Here is an 18,937-nt window from a genome sequence, read left to right as displayed (position 1 = left end):
TTTTCTTTTTTACATTTTTTACAATCTTTTTTTTGCATTTATTTCATTTCATCTTAGTTTGTTCAGTTTGCTTACCCACTTTTTTTTCAGGTTTGCACTTGCTGCTGTTCAATATTCAGTTTGTTAACACATAATCTGTACTAATATAAAAGCAAAATACTGCGGATGCTGGAAATCTGAAATAAAAACAAGAAATGCTGGAACCACTCAGCAGGTCTGGCAGCATCTGTGGAAAGAGAAGCAGAGTTAACGTTTCGGTTCAGTGACCCTTCATCGGAACTACTGCTTTGTCTTTCAACACACCATTAACATATTGTTTGCCTTTGCTCCATTAACTTTTGGTCAGCTATGTGGCCTTGTCCAATCTACACCTTCTGCTTTGCTATCTCTTGCCCCACCCCCACCTCACTTGCTTATAACCTGTGACTTTTCTAATATGTGTCAGTTCCGAAGAAGGGTCACTGACCCGAAATGTTAACTCTGCTTCTCTTTTCACAGGTGCTGCCAGACTTGCTGAGTGGTTCCAGCATTTCATGTTTTTATTTCAGATTTCCAGCATCCGCAGTATTTTGCTTTTATGATAATGTTTGGTCTGTGTGGCTCAGTTACATGTTTACTTTATGGACTGAGCCATAGTGGCATGTACTGCTCTTTTAATTCCTGATAATCTTGTCTCAATAGGCAGCTGACTTGTTTCCAACATCAATTTATAAACATTTTTACAAAGCATATGAAGGCAACTTTTCTCTTTGACCCTGTGATGCTCCCACTCTTTGGGGAAGCTCTTTGCCTTCACTCTGCATCTTCCCCAGCAAGTAAAACTAAAACTGGACAGTTTCCATTTAAGGGTGTTGTGGATGTGAACCCACATTACACAACTCTGTGGTTCAATATATCAGAGCACTTCCACTCCTGATTGCCACGTTTTCAGCCACACATTATAGTTTAAATCTTAACTTTCAAATATTGGCACCAAGATAATTTAAGCACTTCCAAAGGAAGTGGAACTGTCACTTAAACATGTCGCTTTCTTGGCTTGGCTGTTTTGAAGGACAATCTGAATTTGATATAACTCCCATGACTGTAAAAAAATTACATCACCTTTGTTGGCAGCATGAGAAGGTCATTGGTACCAAGGTACGAATGTCTCCTTCACAACAGTACACGTGGTGACCAACAATATATTCTCTAATAATCTTGCAGAGATAAAACTCTCACCATTCCTACCATTCAGAGAAATCAGGTAACCATTCAACATTAAAAAAAATTGAAATAATCAGCCACGCCTGGCTTGCCTTTAACTGGTAGTCGAGGGCAGTTGAGGTTCAAGGTATTTTTACAGCAGGGGTTATGCTGCGCCTATAAAAGTAGAGTTCAGTGACTGTGAAGGCAGATAAGGTTCAGAAGGATTTCAGGCAGTTAAAAATGGCTTGTGTATCTCACTCAGTGAGTTCTGATAAATGCCACTGCGGACAGGGATCGCACAGCAGCATACTCTACAGCATTCTCAACAAAGATCATCCCAGCGAAGCAAGCTGCTGCCACTATCGAAATCACCATCATCCCTCAGCTCTTGGGTGCTCCTGTGAGTTTAGAAGAAAAGTTGTTCTCAAAACACCAGAACTTACTTGCAGACTTGCCTCCGAAGTGCTGCTAAAGACATTGAATTTCATTAAAAACTTGCCCTCCTTTTGCCAGCTACCTAAAGGGGATCAGGTCCTGCTGGTGTTAAATTGCTGGGCTCCGCTCTTTGTCTTGGGCTTAGCTCAGGAAAGAGTAGACTTTGAGGTGGCTGAAGCTGTGGCACCCAGCTTGCTGAGAAAGATTCTCTTGAATCAGAAAGTGATGGATGGACAGAACCAGGAGACAGCCTTGAATGTCCCTACTCTGGCGGAAGTTCAAAGAGTGAAGATATTCCTTATGAAGCTCTGGAATATGGATATCAGCACCAAAGAATATGCATATCTCAAAGGCATCACCCTTTTCAATCCAGGTAAGAAATAGAATTTCAATAATAACGACTTGTTTTTTTTTATTACTCACAAAATAGATAACTAATTTTTAAAAATGCAATTCTCCCGCATGCTGTTCCTTGTCTAGTTAACCCTTTACACTCAGAAAATTCTCTCCAATTGAGGAAAGTTGTATCGGATCTGATGGTCTTCTGCTGACCAATTGATAATATTCCTGGTTCAGCCACTAAGAGTGCAGATGTGGTTCAGGTCCATCTGCTCACAACAACCTATGTCCTTCTGCATGTGCTAAGCCTCGTGCTCTGGCACGATTGGCAATTTGTTGTGTGGGCAAGCCATGTGGAGTAATGGAAAGAAAAATCACAGTCTTGCCTGCACACCTGGTGGAAGCCAGAGGGAGAAGCAAAGAGCTTAGTATCAACAGAGGCTGAGATTCAAACTCAGGTAACCTATAAGGAAAAATAATAAAAGAATACAGGGAAAGAGCAAGGAAGTACAGTTGGTAGCTTCAGTTGAAGAATTAGCACACGTATTGGTGCAATGGGATGAATGGCCTCTTCTTATGCTGCAATTTCAATGATTCTCTGAAACAACAGGCAAATTAAATTCTGACATATAGCTAAGACAGTCAAAGTCAGAGGAAGTCATGCTGAGACTATACAGTGCTCTTGTTTGACCACAGGTTGACTTCCAGGTTCAGGTCTTGCCACCAAGACATAGGCAAAGCATTCAAGCCCTGGCAGTGGTTCAGAAGAGAGACAAGTCTAATTCCTGGCAACAGCAACAACAACTTATATTTATATCATGCCTTTAACAGGGCAGCACAGTGGCGCAGTGGTTAGCACCGCAGCCTCACAGCTCCAGGGACCCGGGTTCGATTCTGGGTACTGCCTGTGCGGAGTTTGCAAGTTCTCCCTGTGACCGTGTGGGTTTTCGCCGGGTGCTCCGGTTTCCTTCCACAGCCAAAGACTTGCAGGTTGGTAGGTAAATTGACCATTGTAAATTGCCCCTAGTGTAGGTAGCTGGTAGGGAATATGGGATTACTGCAGGGTTAGTATAAATGGGTGGTTGTTGGTCGGCACAGACTCGGTGGGCCGAAGGGCCTGTTTCAGTGCTGCATCTCTAAATTAAATAAATAAAATAAAATAACATAGTATAACATCCCAAGGTGCTTCACTGGTGTGTTACCAAACAAACTTGGGACCGAGTCACAGGAGATATCAAGACAGATAACCAAAAGCTTGGTTAAAGAGGTAGGTTTTAAGGAGCAGCTTAAAGGAAGAAAAAGAGGCAGGGAGGTTTAGGGAAGGAATACCAGAGCTTAGGGTCTAGACAACTGAAGGCGCTACCACCAATGGTGGAGTGATTAAAATCAGAGATGCACAAGAGGCCAGAATTGGAGGAGCTCAGGTATCTCAGACGGTTGTAGGGCTGGAGGTCATTGCAGAGATAAGCAGAGGCAAGGCCATAGAGGGGATCTGAAAACAAGGATGAGAATTTAAAAATCTTCATTGGGAGCCAACGTAGGTCAGCGAGGACAAGGGTGACGACTGAACAAGACTTGGTGTGAGTTAGGACGTGCGTTTGGATGACAAGTTTACAGAGGGTAGAATGTGGGCAACAAGTCAGGAGTGCATCGGAATAAACAAGTCTAGAGCAAAGCCTGGCTTGGGTATAAAATTAAGGCCCGACCCGACAACAGCCAACCCCAACCCAGGCCCGAGTCCTTTAATTTTTTTAAATGCCCGACCTGACCCGAAAATAACAAACATATTATTGAAACAAAAAAATTGTAGATTAAAATGAAAACAATACAAAACAAAACAGTACAGTCCAGCCCGACCCAACCTGAGCCCGAATGCTGGATACAGAATACAGACTCAACCCGACCCGAACCTGACACGTAGTCGTGTTTGGTCGGGTAGCCAGGCTTTGGTCTAGAGGTAACAAAGGCATGAATGAGGGTTTCAGCAGCTGATGAGCTAAGGCAGGGGTGGAGTTGGGAAATGTTATGGAGGTGGAAATAGGCAATCTTAGTGCTGGCACAGTTATGTGGTTGGAAGTTCATCTTGGGGCCAAATATGACATCTGGATTGAAAACAGTCTGGTTCAGCCTCAGACATTTATCAGGGACAGGGATGGAGTTAGTGGTTAGGGAATTGTGTTTCTGGTGGGGACTGAAGACAATAGCTTTGGTTTTCCCAATATTTACTTGGAATTTTTATTTATTTATCTAGTACTGGATGTGAAATAAGCAGTCTGACAATTTAGAGACGGGGAAGGGTGGAGAGAGGTGGGGAAGGGTGGAGAGAGGTGGGGAAGGGTGGAGAGAGGTGGGGAAGGGTGGAGAGAGGTGGTGACGGGGTAAAGCTGGGTGTCATCAGCGTACATGTAGAAATTGATGCTGTATTTTGTTTGACGTTGCCGAGAGGCAGCATGAAGTTGAGAAATAGGAGGGGGCCAAGTTAAGAACATCAGATGACTGAGTTATAAGGAAATACTGTAGAAACTTGGGCTTCTCAGCTTTGAAAGGAGGTGACAGCTATATTGAAAAGGAAATAGCATAAAAAAGATAAATCTGGAATGTTATTTCAAACTAAGTCATAACTGTAGGACAAGGGGAGAGACAAATTCAAACCAGAGAAAAACAAATTTAGGACTAATGTAAGAATGCTTTTCTTAACACAAACAGCGATCAACATATGGAATGCACTTCTAGGTAGAATAGTAGAGGCAAAAACACTGAAATTATTAGAAGAGTGAGATACTGTGATGAGGGAAGCATAGATCTTTTGGATGGATGAGCTAGGATGAGCTGTTTGGTCTTCCTCATCCCTATATATTTTGTGATCTAGTGATCGTGCACATGAGTCACCGATTAGTGCTTTAAAAAGACAATGGACATGTAACAAATTTTTACATGAGAGACCTAACAGGAGAGAATTAAAAACACTCATCATCGTAATTTGCAGACGACACTAAGATTGGTGGAGTAGCAGATACTGAAGGGGACTGTCAGAGAATACAGCAGAATATAGATAGATTGGAGAGTTGGGCAGAGAAATGGCAGATGGAGTTCAATCAGGGCAAATGCGAGGTGATGCATTTTGGAAGATCCAATTCAAGAGTGAACTATACAGTAAATGGAAAAGTCCTGGGGAAAATTGATGTACAGAGAGATTTGGGTGTTCAGGTCCATTGTTCCCTGAAGGTGGCAACGCAGGTCAATAGAGTGGTCAAGAAGGCATACGGCATGCTTTCCTTCATCGGACGGGGTATTGAGTACAAGAGTTGGCAGGTCATGTTACAGTTGTATAGGACTTTGGTTCGGCCACATTTGGAATACTGCGTGCAGTTCTGGTCGCCACATTACCAAAAGGATGTGGATGCTTTGGAGAGGGTGCAGAGGAGGTTCACCAGGATGTTGCCTGGTATGGAGGGCGCTAGCTATGAAGAGAGGTTGAGTAGATTAGGATTATTTTCATTAGAAAGACGGAGGTTGAGGGGGGACCTGATTGAGGTGTACAAAATCATGAGAGGTATAGACAGAGTGGATAGCAAGAAGCTTTTTCCCAGAGTGGGGGATTCAATTACAAGGGGACACGAGTTCAAAGTGAAAGGGGAAAAGTTTAGGGGGGATATGCGTGGAAATTTCTTTACGCAGAGGGTGGTGGGTGCATGGAACGCATTACCAGCGAAGGTGGTAGACGCAGGCACGATAGCGTCTTTTAAGATGTATCTAGACAGATACATGAATGGGCAGGAAGTAAAGAGATACAGACCCTTAGAAAATAGGCGACATGTTTAGATAGAGGATCTGGATCGGCGTAGGCTTGGAGGGCCGAAGGGCCTGTTCCTGTGCTCTAATTTTCTTTGTTCTTTGTAATAATGCTGTATGAAAACTCGGGTTGTATCTATGGTAGGGTGGGGATTAGCATAAGGGAATAATGTAGCAGTGGCGCAGTGGTTAGCACTGCAGCCTCACAGCGCCAGTGACCCGGGTTCAATTCTGGGTACTGCCTGTGTGGAGTTTGCAAGTTCTCCCTGTGTCTGCGTGGGTTTTCTCCGGGTGCTCCGGTTTTCTCCCACAAGCCAAAAGACTTGCAGGTTGGTAGGTAAATTGGCCATTATAAATTGTCCCTAGTATAGGTAGGTGGTAGGGAAATATAGGGTCAGGTGGGGATGTGGTAGGAGTATGGGATTAGTGTAGGATTAGTATAAATGGGTGGTTGATGGTCGGCACAGACTCGGTGGGCCGAAGGGCCTGTTTCAATGCTGTATCTCTAAAACTAAAAAAAAAACTAAAGCTGTTCATATCATTAGTGATTTATCTGCTACTTATTGTAGATTGTGTACAATAAGTTGTACCCGTTCTTCATTTGAATCTTTCTATTGGGTGTTAAATGAAATTTGAAAAGGGCGGCACAGTGGCGCAGTAGTTAGCACCGCAGCCTCACAGCTCCAGCGACCCAACTAAATTCTGGGTACTGCCTGTGCGGAGTTTGCAAGTTCTCCCTGTGACCGCGTGGGTTTTCGTCGGGTGCTCTGGTTTCCTCACACAGCCAAAGACTTGCAGGTTGATAGGTAAATTGGCCATTATAAATTGCACCTAGTATTGGTAGGAGAATTGAGGGAAGTTGGGGATGTGGTAGGAATATGGGATTAATGTAGGATTAGTATAAATGGGTGGTTGATGGGCGGCACAGACTCTGTGGGCCGAAGGGCCTGTTTCAGTGCTGTATCTCTAAATAAGTAAAACATTGCAAACGTCGCTACCTTCCTCTTTCCTCACTGACATATCATCAATATGTTGAGCTTATCTTTTGAAAGTTAGGCCATAATAGAATTTGATATTATATATGAATGGAAATATTCAGTACAAGCTTTCACATGATAAACAATTCCAACTGATATTTCTGCTATGAGCTTTAACTACTTAATTTGAAACACATATAGGTATTTTACAGTAATCATTTTTCAATCTGATAATATTAAATATTGATTAAATTGCTGCATCTCAGTGCAGCTTGATATTTATGGAACACCAATGTGCAGTTTCACAGCAGTGAGGGACAGAGGTTTGGCTCGTTGAGTTCTTGATCTCAACTGATCTATTAATGAGAGCAATCAAATGGGGAGCTTATGCCTTGCTATGAAGTTGGTTAAGGAAACAGTCATCTCCATAATGAAAACAACATTGCCTGTCTTCCAGCAGACAACACAAAGTGCCATTGATGGAGGGGTGTGTGGAAGGGGAAAGATTTAATAATTCAGAAATGGCATTTATAAACTTAATATTAATAACATAAGGTAATAGTTACAACACAAACACATTATGTGATATAAGTTTGAACTCCTTCTGCTGAGTTTCCAAGGAGTGAGAGAAGAAAAATTATCTTAGTCTCCATCATACGCATGCTGATCATTCATTGATGGTCAGCATTGATGGTGGAGACCCTTTTAGATGCAGGAGGTGCATGGTGCATGGAGGAACAGTAAGGGGGGAAAAGTCAGAAATAAAAAAGAAGGAATTTGTGCCCTCATACATAACTTCAAATAAATGAAACATTTAGCATTCTCTGATACTTGCAGAAGTGCTACATGTTTGCAGAACAAGATACATTTTAATTCAGGAAGAGGGACATAGCAAGTTTTCACCAATAAAATAAGAATTGATACATCAGGTGATGCTCTGTCAGTTCATTTGTCATTTTATGGGTAGAAATTAATTTATGTGTTTTTTAATGAATTGGTTAATGCTTTAAGGTGATATTTCACTGCTCACTATTGTGACAAAATTTATCTATTTTACATGGTTTAACCAAACACATTAATCAATTGATTTAAAAATGGCCACAAATAAATGTCTACTCCATTGTATCAAAAAGGGCTATAAAGGAACACCCAGACATTGGTTTTTAACATTTTTTAGATATTGATACCATATTCTTTATAATACAGTGAGGGGTGTGCAGAAATACACCACAGCTGATTCAACTAGAAACATTTTTTCCTCATTTTGCTGTATATTTTCTCTTTTCTGCTCTAGACTACACTCCAATTTATGCACTATTCCTATAATGAAATGGTGGACAGTCTGACAATTCAGTGCTAGGCTCTGCCAATGCTTCAGCTCGGAGGAATGCACGAGAGTAGCTTGAGCTGTCTGCATCTTCAATGTTCTCACTCATTACTTGTGGTGAAGTGTCTAGTCTCTGCTTGGTATCCCCTCCTGATGGGGTAAGCTCCTACTTTGCTTGCCCAGTTTCCAGTCACATTGTTTATAAATCATTACTTTGACATTTTAAATCAGAAACATATGAAGAAACATATTCCATTTCTAAGTTTTACATTGGAATTAAACTAAATTATAAACCAGCCTAATTCACTTGAAAGTGAGAAAATACTAATCACTTAACGAAAGAACGCAGATTCATGTTCATGCCCAAACTCAGCCAGGTCATCAGCAATTAAATTGAAGAGAGATAAAGGAAGAGAAAAGAGATTTTAAGTTTACTGTACATGAGGATAAAAACTTGTCTTGGATGGCAGCATTATCGCATAAGCCGCCTGTTATGCACCACACTTTAATTTCAGTCCTACTGACTTCATTAGAATTGAATATCAGGCAGGGAGTACGACAGGCAGCCCATACAATACCGCCCACTTTGTGTTACCACTAAAGACAAATTTCTACCCCATAGACTTTCAGAACATGATACAGAGTATCTGTGAATGAATGTAATTACTTCCATTTTAAATGAGCTTCACTATCCTGTATTACAGATGTTCCTAGTTTAAGGACACCTCAGTACATCCTGGCCCTGCAGCAAGAAGCCCAGCACACCCTGAATGAATTCATCAGCATGATGAACAATGGAGATCAGGCGAGATTTGCTCGAATACTACTGATTCTCTCCACTCTCAGAATGGTCAGCTCTACTTCTGTCACAGAACTTTTTTTCAGACCAGTCCTGGGCAAAGTGAATATGAACGAGTTACTCTTAGAGATGCTCTGTGCAAAACTGAATTAAAATGCAAGAATATAATCCTCTACACTTGAATCTTTTCAATACTTTTATGACTTGTGAATATACTCTTTGTTGTGTATGTAGCAAATCTGTAGCAGCTATTTGTGCAATATGTATCGTAACCATCATGTGTTGTATGTACATAGAGGCATGTTATTGACAAGTGCTTATTTATGTGTTTGTTTTGTATAATAAAATTGGAGTTGTGAATTAATCTACATTTCATACCATTTCCTTTCCCAAATTTTCTTTCTTAAAACACATGCAATAAATAAACATACAACAAATAAATGTAGGAAAGGAGCTACAGAGATGGTCCAAATAAATTAAAAATAGCCGGCTGTCATGAGTTGAAATTCTCCTCCACTGAGGAGAATGCAGAGGCACAGTTATGACCAGGTTCACTTAGTTCAATCAATATAACTTATCTTCACATAATGATATACAATAAAGAATATGCCATGCTCCCTTGTCTCAGTGGGTTATCTTATTTTACTTAAACAATAGGGGCCAGAAATTGGGCTTGTTACCACTCATTTTTTGAGTGTTATAACATTATGGCTTCAAAATATCATCCGTGAAATGCATACACACTTGTGGGCCAAATCGCACTGAACGCCATCTTGATGTTGGCTTGCACAATGAACATCTGCTGGAGGTATGCAGAGCGGGCAGATCATGACATCAATGAATGTGCAATAGGCCACAGCTGGAGTACTGTGTAGAGTTCTGGTCACCACATCATAGGAAGGATGTGATTGCACTGGAGAGGGTGCAGAGGAGATTCACCAGGATGTTGCCTGGGCTGGAGCATTTCAGCTATGAGGAGAGACTGGATAGGCTGGGGTTGTTTTTCTTGGAGCAGAGAAGGCTTAGGGGGGACCTGATTGAGGTATACAAAATTATGAGGGGCATTGATAGGATAGATAGGAAGAAACTTTTTCCCTTAGCGGAAGGGTAAATAACCAGGGGGCATAGATTTAAGCAGGAGGTTTAGAGGGGATTTGAGGAAAAGATTTTTCACCCAGAGGCTGGTTGGAATCTGGGACACACTGCCTGAAGGGGTAGTAGAGGCAGGAACCTTCACAACATTTAAGAAGTATTTAGATTAGCACTTGAAATGCCATAGCATAAAAGGCTATGGTCCAAGTGCGGGAAAATGGGATTAACATAGAAACATAGAAAATAGGAGCAGGAGTAGGCCATTCATTATGATCATGGCTGATCATCCAACTCAGTAACCTGTTCTCGCTTTCTCCTCATACCCTTTGATCCCTTTAGACCCAAGAGTTATATCTAACTCCTTCTTGAAAACATACAATGTTTTGGCCTCAACTGCTTTCTGTGGTAACAAATTCCATAGGCTCACCACTCTCTGGGTGAAGAAATTTCTCCTCATCTCAGTCCTGAAAGGTTTACCCCGTATTCTTAGACTATGATTGCTGGTTCTGAACTCCAGCACCATCGGGAACATCCTTCCTGCATCTACCCTGTCAAGTCCTGTTAGAATTTTATAGGTTTCTATGAGATCCCCTTCACTCTTCTGAACTCCAGCGAATATAATCCTAACCGACTCAAACTCGCCTCATACGTCAGTCCCGCCATCCCAGGAATCAGTCCGGTAAACCTTCGCTGCACTCCCTCTATAGCAAGAACATCCTTCCTCAGATAAGGAGACCAAAACTGCACACAATATTCCAGGTGTGGCCTCACCAAGGCCCTGTATAATTGCAGCAAGGCATCCCTGCTCCTGTACTCGAATCCTCTCGCTATGAAGGCCAACATACCATTTGTCTTTTTTACCGCCTGTTGCACCTGCATGTTTACTTTCAGTGACTGGTGTCATCCAGGTCTCACTGCATATTCCCCTCTCTCAGTTTATAGCCGTTCAGATAATAACCTGCCTTCCTGTTTTTGCTACCAAAGTGGATAACCTCACATTTATCCACATTATGCTGCATCTGCCATGCATTAGCCCACTCACTCAACTTGTCCAAATCACCCTGAAGCCTCTCTGCATCCTCCTCACAAGTCACCCTTGCACCCAGTTTTGTGTCATCTGCAAATTTGGAGATATTACATTTAGTTCCCTCATCTAAATCATTAATATATATTGTGAATAGCTGGGGTCCTAGCACCAATCCCTGCGGTACCCCACTAGTCACTGCCTGCCATTCGGAAAAAGACCCATTTATCCCTACTCTTTGTTTCCTGTCTGCCAACCAATTTTCTATCCATCGCAATACATTACCCTCAATCCCATGCACTTTAATTTTACACGCTAATCTCTTATGTGGGACTTTGTCAAAAGCTTTCTGAAAGTCCAAATAAACCACATCCACTGGTTCCCCCTCATCAACTCTACTCGTAACATCCTTGAAGAATTGTAGTAGATTTGTCAAACATAATTTCCCTTTCGTAAATCCATGCTGATTCTGCCGGATTCTACCACTGTTCTCTAAGTGCTCTGCTATAAAATCTTTGATAATGGACTCTAGAATTGTCTCCACTACTGACATCAGGCTGACTGGTCTATAATTCTCTGCTTTCTCTCTACCTCCCTTTTTAAATAGTGGGGTTACATTAGCTACCCTCCAATCTGTAGGAACTGTTCCAGAGTCTATAGAATCTTGGAAGATGACCACCAATGCATCCACTATTTCTAGGGCCACTTCCTTAAGTACTCTGGGATGCATACCATCAGGTCTTGGGGATTTATCGAGCTTCAATCCCATCAATTTCCCCAACACCACTTCTCTACTAATATTGATTTACTTCAGTTCCTCTCTCTCACTAAGCCCTGTGTTCCCCAACATTTCTGGTATGATATTTGTGTCCTCCTTTGTGAAGACAGAACCAAAGTATGCATTTAGTTGGTCAGTCATTTCTTTGTTCCCCATTTCTAAATTCCCCTGTTTCTGACTGTAAGGGGCCTACATTTGTCTTCACCAATCTTTTTCTCTTCACATACCTATAGAAACTTTTACAGTCAGTTTTTATGTTCCCTGCAAGCTTGCTCTCATACTCTATTTTCCCCTTCTTAATCAATCCCTTGGTCTTCATTTGCCGAATTCTAAACTGCTCCCAATCCTCAGGTCTGTTGTTTTTTCTGGCAGATTTATATGCCTCTTCCTTGGATCTAATGCTATCTCTAATTTCCCTTGTAAGCCATGGTTTGGCTACCTTCCCTGTTTTGCTTTTGCGCCAGACAGGGATAAACAATTGTTGCAGTTCATCCATGTGCTCTTTAAATGTTTGCCATTGCTTATCCACCGTCATCCCTTGAAGTAACGTTTCCCAATCCGTCGAAGCCAACTCGTGCCTCATACCTTCGTGTTTTCCTTTACTAAGATTCAGGACCCTAGTCTCAGAATCAACTACATCACTCTCCGTCTTGATGAAGAATTCTATCAGATTATGGTTGCTCATCCCCAAGGCGTCTCGCACCACTAGATTGTCAATTATTCCTCTCTCATTACACAATACCTAGTCTGGGATGGCCTGTTCTCTAGTTGGTCCCTCAATGTATTAGTCCAGAAAACCATCCTGTATCCACTCCAAGAATTCCTCCTCTACGGTATTGTGACTAATTTGATTTGTCCAATCTATAGGCAGATTAAAGTCACCCAAATTACAGATGTTCCTTTATCGCATGCGTCTCTAATTTCCTGTTTAATGCCATTCCCAACATTGCCACTACACCACTACATTAGATTGGATGGATGCTTGTTGGTCGGCGCAGACGTGTTGGGCTAAAGGGCCTGTTTCTGTGCAGTATAACTCTATGCTGATTTGACACGTGGTGCCATTTTGAAGTTCAATATTCCAGCCAATGTCCTGTCTTAACCTCACACATCTGAGCACAATACAGCAGCTGGAAGGATCCCTGCCACCCACCACCTCCCTCCCCCCACCATCTCTATTTAAAGGGGTCAAAAACTACTTACAAGTTAGTAGCTGGTTGATTTCTTCTGGCTGTTGCCGTACCAAGTGTTTGGTGCTTTTTATAGTTGCTTCAAGTTGCAGAAGTTTACAGGGAGTGGTGTAGCCAATGTTAAAGGACCTTTTACTGACTTCCTAGCTTCTGCACAAAGCAGTAGCTCTCACACTTGGGTACATTAGTAGGCATTCCCCTGGGAATACTGAATGAACTGAGACCATGCAGAGCAGGACAAGATGCTTGAAGAGGGAGGAGGAAGAGGGACAGGAAAGGAGGAGGCCACTTAAACAACCCCTTTCTGCTTGGGCTGGACCTGTAGAGCTCATTCAAGTGCAATAACAATAACTGCAGCCCCAATTCCCCGTACATTAACAGTCCCACACCTTACCTTCCCTCTGTTACTGATGATGATAACATCCACTTGGCCATAATGCAAAAATAAAAGTCACCATAAAAATTCCAAACCAAATTTATAAATGAAATCATGACATATTGCATGCAAATGTCAACTAATCACCCTGTGCATTCTCTTTGTGCCTGTCATCCGTGTGCCTTTGCCTGTTCTAATGGTCCAATGGAGTGTTACCTCAATGGGTGCAGCATGGCTGGTGGAAAACGGCTGTCTTTCAATGGAGGAGACTGCAGATAGTCTTGGAGGATGACATCAAACAGCTCTGGCCCGAGAAGGCCTGGACTGTAGATTGCACCACAACATCGGCGCAGCAGTCTGGGCTGGCTGGCTGACAGGCATCAGCAAGAGCACTGGCAAATATGGTAGCACAGTGGTTATGTTATTGGATTAATAATCCAGAGGCCTGGATCAACAATTCGGTGATGTGAGTTCATATCTCACCATTGTAGCTATTGAATTTAAACTCAGTTATCAAATATGTCTGGAATAAAAAGCTAGTATCAGTAACAACGATCTCGAGAGTATGGGATGAGGAGGTAGTGGCACATGAAAAAGAGGATTAGGTATGAGGATACTGTTATCTTTTATGCTTTCATCCCCCTCTGCTGACCTTAGTTCTTCTGCTGCTGAAACCTTTGTCCATGCCTTTGTTACCTCTAGACTTGACTATTCGAACGCACTCCTGGCCTGCCTCCTACATTCTATCCTCCGTAAACTTGAAGTCTTTCAAAGCTTTGCTGCCTATGTTCTAACTCATACCAAATCCCATTCACCTATCACACCTGTGCTTGCTGACCTACACAGGCTCCCACTTAAGCAGTGCCTCCATTATAAAATTCATCCTTGTTTTCAAATCCTTCCACGGCCTGTCTCTTCCCTATCTCTGTAATCTCCTCCAGCCCTACAACCCTCTGAGATGTCTGTGCTGCTCTAATTCTGGCCTTTGTGCATCCCTGAATTTAATTGCTCCACCACTGGTTGTCGTGCCGTCAGTTGCCTGGGCCCTAAGCTCTGGAATTCTACCATCTAGAAGGACAATGGCAGCAGGTGCATGGCACATAGGAACATGTAAAATTCTAACAGGACTTGACAGGGTAGATGCAGGAAGGATGTGCCCTTGCGCAGGCAGCTGACGCCATTGCCAGTGATGGACAGGCCGCCCCGTCCACATGATCCAGGGGGGGTGGGGGGGGTGGGCGGGCCACCCTGTCCATTCAAATGAGCCGCCACACATGCAGCCAACGCGGGCCGGGCGCCACTTCCTTTGCCCGCTGCCGAACTCAGTGGCAGCAGAAGTTAATTCCGGCCATCCTTTCTGCATCTACCCCATCTATCCCATTTAAGAATTTTGTACGTTTCTAAGAGATTGCCTCTCATTCTTCTAAACTCCAGAGAATACAGGCCCAGTCTTCCTCAATCTCTCCTCATAGGACAATCCCACCATCCCAGGAATCAGTCTGGTGAACCTCCACTACAATCCCTCTATGGCAAGTATATTCTTCCTCAGGCAAGGGGACCAGAACTGCACACATTATTCCAGGTGAGGCCTCACCAATGCTCTATACAACTGAAGCAAGACTTCTTTGCTCCTGTACTCAAATCCTCTTGCGATAAAGGCTAACATATCGTTTGCCTTCCTAATTGCTTGCTGCATCTGCATGCTACCTTTCAGTGACTTATGAACAAGGACACCTCGGTTCCTTTGGACATCAACACTTTCCAATCTCTCACCATTTAAGAAATACTCTGCACTTCCATTCCTCCTACCAAAGTGGATAACCTCACACTTATCTACATTATATTCCATCTGCCATTGTTCTTGCCTACTCACTCAGCCTGTCCAAATCCTCTTGAAGCTGCTTTGCATCCTCCTCACAACTCACATTCCCACCAAGTTTTGTGTCATCTGCAAACTTGGAAATATTACAATTGGTCCCCAGGTCCAAATCATTGATATTGTTTGTTAACAGTTGGGCCCAAGCACTGATCCTTGCGGTACCCCACTGGTCACAGCTTACCAACCTGAGAATGACCCATTCATTCCTACTTGCTGTTTTCTGCCTGTTACGCAATCCTCAATCCATGATAGTATATTACCCCCAATCCCATGTGCTTTAATTTTGCTTCCTAATCTCCTATGTGGGACTTTATCAAAAGCCTTCTGAAAGTTCAAATACATCACATCCACTGATTCCCCTTCATCCACTCTGCTAGTATCATCCTCAAAAAACTCTAACAAATTTGTCAAATATGATTTATATACAGTAAATGGCAGAACCCTTAGGAGTATTAACAAGCAGAGAGATCTGGGGGTACAGGTCCCCAGGTCACTGAAAGTGGCAACGCAGGTGGATAAGGTAGTCAAGAAGGCATACGGCATGCTTGCCTTCATCGGTCGGGGCATAGAGTATAAAAATTGGCAAGTCATGCTGCAGCTGTACAGAATTTTAGTTAAGCCACACTTAGAATATTGCGTGCAATTCTGGTCGCCACACTACCAGAAGGACGTGGAGGCTTTGGAGAGGGTACAGAAGAGGTTTACCAGGATGTTGCCTGGTCTGGAGGGCATTAGCTATGAGGAGAGGTTGGATAAACTCGGATTGTTTTCACTGGAACGACGGAGGTGGAGGGGCGACATGATAGAGGTTTACAAAGTTATGAGCGGCATGGACAGAGTGGATAGTCAGAAGTTTTTTCCCAGGGTGGAAGAGTCAGTTACTAGGGGACATAGGTTTAAGGTGAGAGGGGCAAAGTTTAGAGGGGATGTGTGAGGCAAGTTCTTTACACAGAGGATGGTGAGTGCCTGGAACTTGCTGCCGGGGGAGGTGGTGGAAGCTGGTACGATAGCGACGTTTAAGAGGCATCTTGACAAATACATGAATAGGATGGGAATAGAGGGATACGGTCCCCGGAAGTGCAGAATGTTTTAGTTTAGGCAGGCATCAAGATCGGCGCAGGCTTGGAGGGCTGAATGGCCTGTTCCTGTGCTGTACTGTTCCTTGTTCTTTGATTTCCCCTTCATAAATCCATGTTGACTCTGCCCAATCTGCCCAATACTTTCTGAGTGTCCAGTTCTCACATCCTTTATAATAGATTCTAATATTTTCCCTGCTACCGATGCCAGGCTAACAGGTCTATAGTTCCTCGTTTTCTCTCTCTCTCCTTTCTTAAACAGCGGGGTTAGATTTGCAACCTTCCAATCTGCAGGCACCATTGCAGAATTTATAGATTTTTGAAAGATGATCACCAATGCAGCCACTATATCTGTAGCCCTCTCTTTCAACACTCCAGGGTGAAGATCAGGCATGGGAACACCATGACCCGCAAAGTCCGCTCCAAGCCACACACCATCCTGACTTGGAACTATATCACCGTTCCTTCACTGTTCCTGGTCAAAATCCTGGAACTTCCTTCTTAACAGCACTGTTGGTGTACCTACACTCCAAGGACTGCAGCAGTTCAAGAAGGCAGCTCACCACCACCTTCTCAAGGGCAATTAGGGATGGGCAATAAATGCTGGCCTAGCCAGCGACACCCACACCCCACGAACGAATAAAAAAACACACATAGCATACTTTTCTCAATAAAATGCTTTCTGTGCACTCGTGTGTAGGAAGGGACGTCTGACAGGTGGATTATGTCACCCAGTGGCCATTGCTTGTACTGTCCTTTGTCAATGTGCTAAATACATGCATTATCATTCTATTTCTCAACATGGAAGAAAATCCAAATGCAAATGTTCTTGCATTTCATGAGAAAAGATTTGGGAAAAAAAGCTATGGGCTGAATTTTATCTTGACCCCGCCTCGGCCCTGTTTTGGCTTGCCAGTGCCAGTCTGGCAGGCCCAGGCAAAGATGCGGGGTGGATGGTCGTTGAGGGCGTGGGGGGGGGGGGGGGTGCGGGTGTTTACAGAAGGGAAGCCTTTGTCCATGGAGGAGGCCCCCACCACCCCCCCAGCCCACCTTGGTTTCCTGGGCGACCTCTCCATGTGGCGGGGCTCCCGTCAGCAATTGGTAAAATATCAGCCGGCGGGGGTGGGGGGGGCGGGGTGGGCATGTCTCCCAAGGGTCCAAAAAATTCAGCGCTATAAGTGTAGGAGAGAATGTTAAACAGACTCTTTACATTGGTTAAACATCAGTGGAAATAGAACACTAGCGCTCTGAAAATGGTGGGGAATGACCAACCGCCAGTTTCCACTATCTTTGCGGACCCAGCAGGGCCTACTGCTGCGGCTGGCGGCAGGCCGATTTAAAATCAAAATATGAGTGCCACGAGGTATATAGGTTCCCGATTGCCACTATTAGACTGAATTGGTTGAAGTGTGTGCCATATGATGTGAAATCCCAGCTGAAGGGGAGCCTCATGGTAAATACATCTCCAATTTGGTGGGGTTGGGAAGAGCAGGAATGTTTCTCCAGGCTCCACAAAACTAGCCAAGCACTGCTGCGTCTCCGGCTGCACTCTCCAGAGATCTGGATTCACCCAACCCGCCTCCCCCACCAATGAACCTATCTTCTCTCAGCTCAGAGACTACCGAAACGCTTGACATCGTGGCGATGGTGAGGAATAGAAGGAAGTTGACCTTGCTAGTAACTGAATGCACAGGAGTAGAAAGGCCATGGGAGATGGAAAAGTCAAGTAAGTGGCCATGAATATGAGAAGAGAGTTTTTATGGAAGGAGAGCTTTAGGGAGAACAGGAGGATTGTAAATTCAAATGAGAGAGGGGAGGAACAAGGTGAGGTGTTTGAAAAAAGAGAAAGTATCAGAGGGGTAGGGGGAGAGACGAAGTTGTGATAAGGGCTATGCTGCCACTGCAGTGGTGGAAAGTAAGGCCAAGCAAGGATTTTGGTAAGAAGTAAATATTTTCATATTAAGAATAAAATAAATCCCGTAATTTGGGCACCTCATATCTCTGTCCTTTTAGAATGACCAAAATCCTGAAATGTTTTCATCATATATAGGAGAAAAGATGAAGAGCAATTCTTAAAAAAAAAAGCACATGCCCAAACTTCTCAAACAACATGCAGATCATATTAGCGGGCACTAAATGTTCTAAAAATTATCGATTTTTGCTGTGTCTCAGTCTTAAAAGTAAATACAGTTTATGAAGGGAAAGCAATAGTTGGCAGCCTTCCATCTACAAAAGATGGTGGACACCCAGCAAACAATCCATTTAGGTGGGGTGTCTTTTCTTGGTGAACCTTTGCTAATGGCATTGAAGGCCAATCCTTGGGAGGCCACAAGTGCTGTACGTGAAGTTGCCAAGTGACGCTGTGAGTTGTTGTTTACGGCATTGACGTCTGTTGCCAAGCTGCTGTAGCCATTGATCATTATGGTAGTGCACGCAAATTCACAGGATATGTCACCATTTCCCTCTTTTGCCAGCTAGTGACTCCCAGATGCGATAGTCGACATTTAGGGCCTTTATGTCACGCTTACAAGCATCCTTGAAGCGGAGCTTTGGGCACCCCATTGACCGTCTGGTCCTGGCTACCTTGCCATTTAGAAGGTTCTTGGATATACAACCATTTTCCATTCTGCGGACGTGGCTGATTCATCAAAGCCACCTCTGTTTGATT

At 43.4% G+C, this 18,937-nt stretch overlaps 1 protein-coding gene across 1 annotated transcript; it reads left to right on the top strand.

Moving 5' to 3' along the window:
- The first annotated feature begins 1,301 nt into the window (after positions 1 to 1,301).
- On the top strand, positions 1,302 to 9,197 carry LOC137353061 (nuclear receptor subfamily 0 group B member 2-like). The gene is made up of 2 exons (XM_068019017.1): positions 1,302 to 1,993; positions 8,760 to 9,197. The coding sequence occupies exons 1-2, from the start codon at positions 1,426 to 1,428 to the stop codon at positions 9,005 to 9,007; spliced, it is 816 nt and encodes a 271-aa protein (XP_067875118.1). The 5' UTR covers positions 1,302 to 1,425; the 3' UTR covers positions 9,008 to 9,197.
- Positions 9,198 to 18,937: the final 9,740 nt, after the last annotated feature.

This window comes from Heterodontus francisci, chromosome 3 (genome assembly GCF_036365525.1).
Source record: "Heterodontus francisci isolate sHetFra1 chromosome 3, sHetFra1.hap1, whole genome shotgun sequence".
Classification (NCBI taxonomy): Eukaryota; Metazoa; Chordata; class Chondrichthyes; order Heterodontiformes; family Heterodontidae; genus Heterodontus; species Heterodontus francisci.
The sequence above is the reverse complement of the archived record's forward strand: the minus strand, read 5'-3'. Positions and strand labels throughout refer to the sequence as shown.

Coding starts and splice junctions, on each gene's coding strand:
- LOC137353061 (XM_068019017.1), top strand. CDS start 1,426: ATGGCTTGTGTATCTCACTCAGTGAGTTCTGATAAATGCCACTGCGGA. Junction 1,994..8,759: donor CATCACCCTTTTCAATCCAG/GTAAGAAATAGA, acceptor CCTGTATTACAG/ATGTTCCTAGTTTAAGGACA.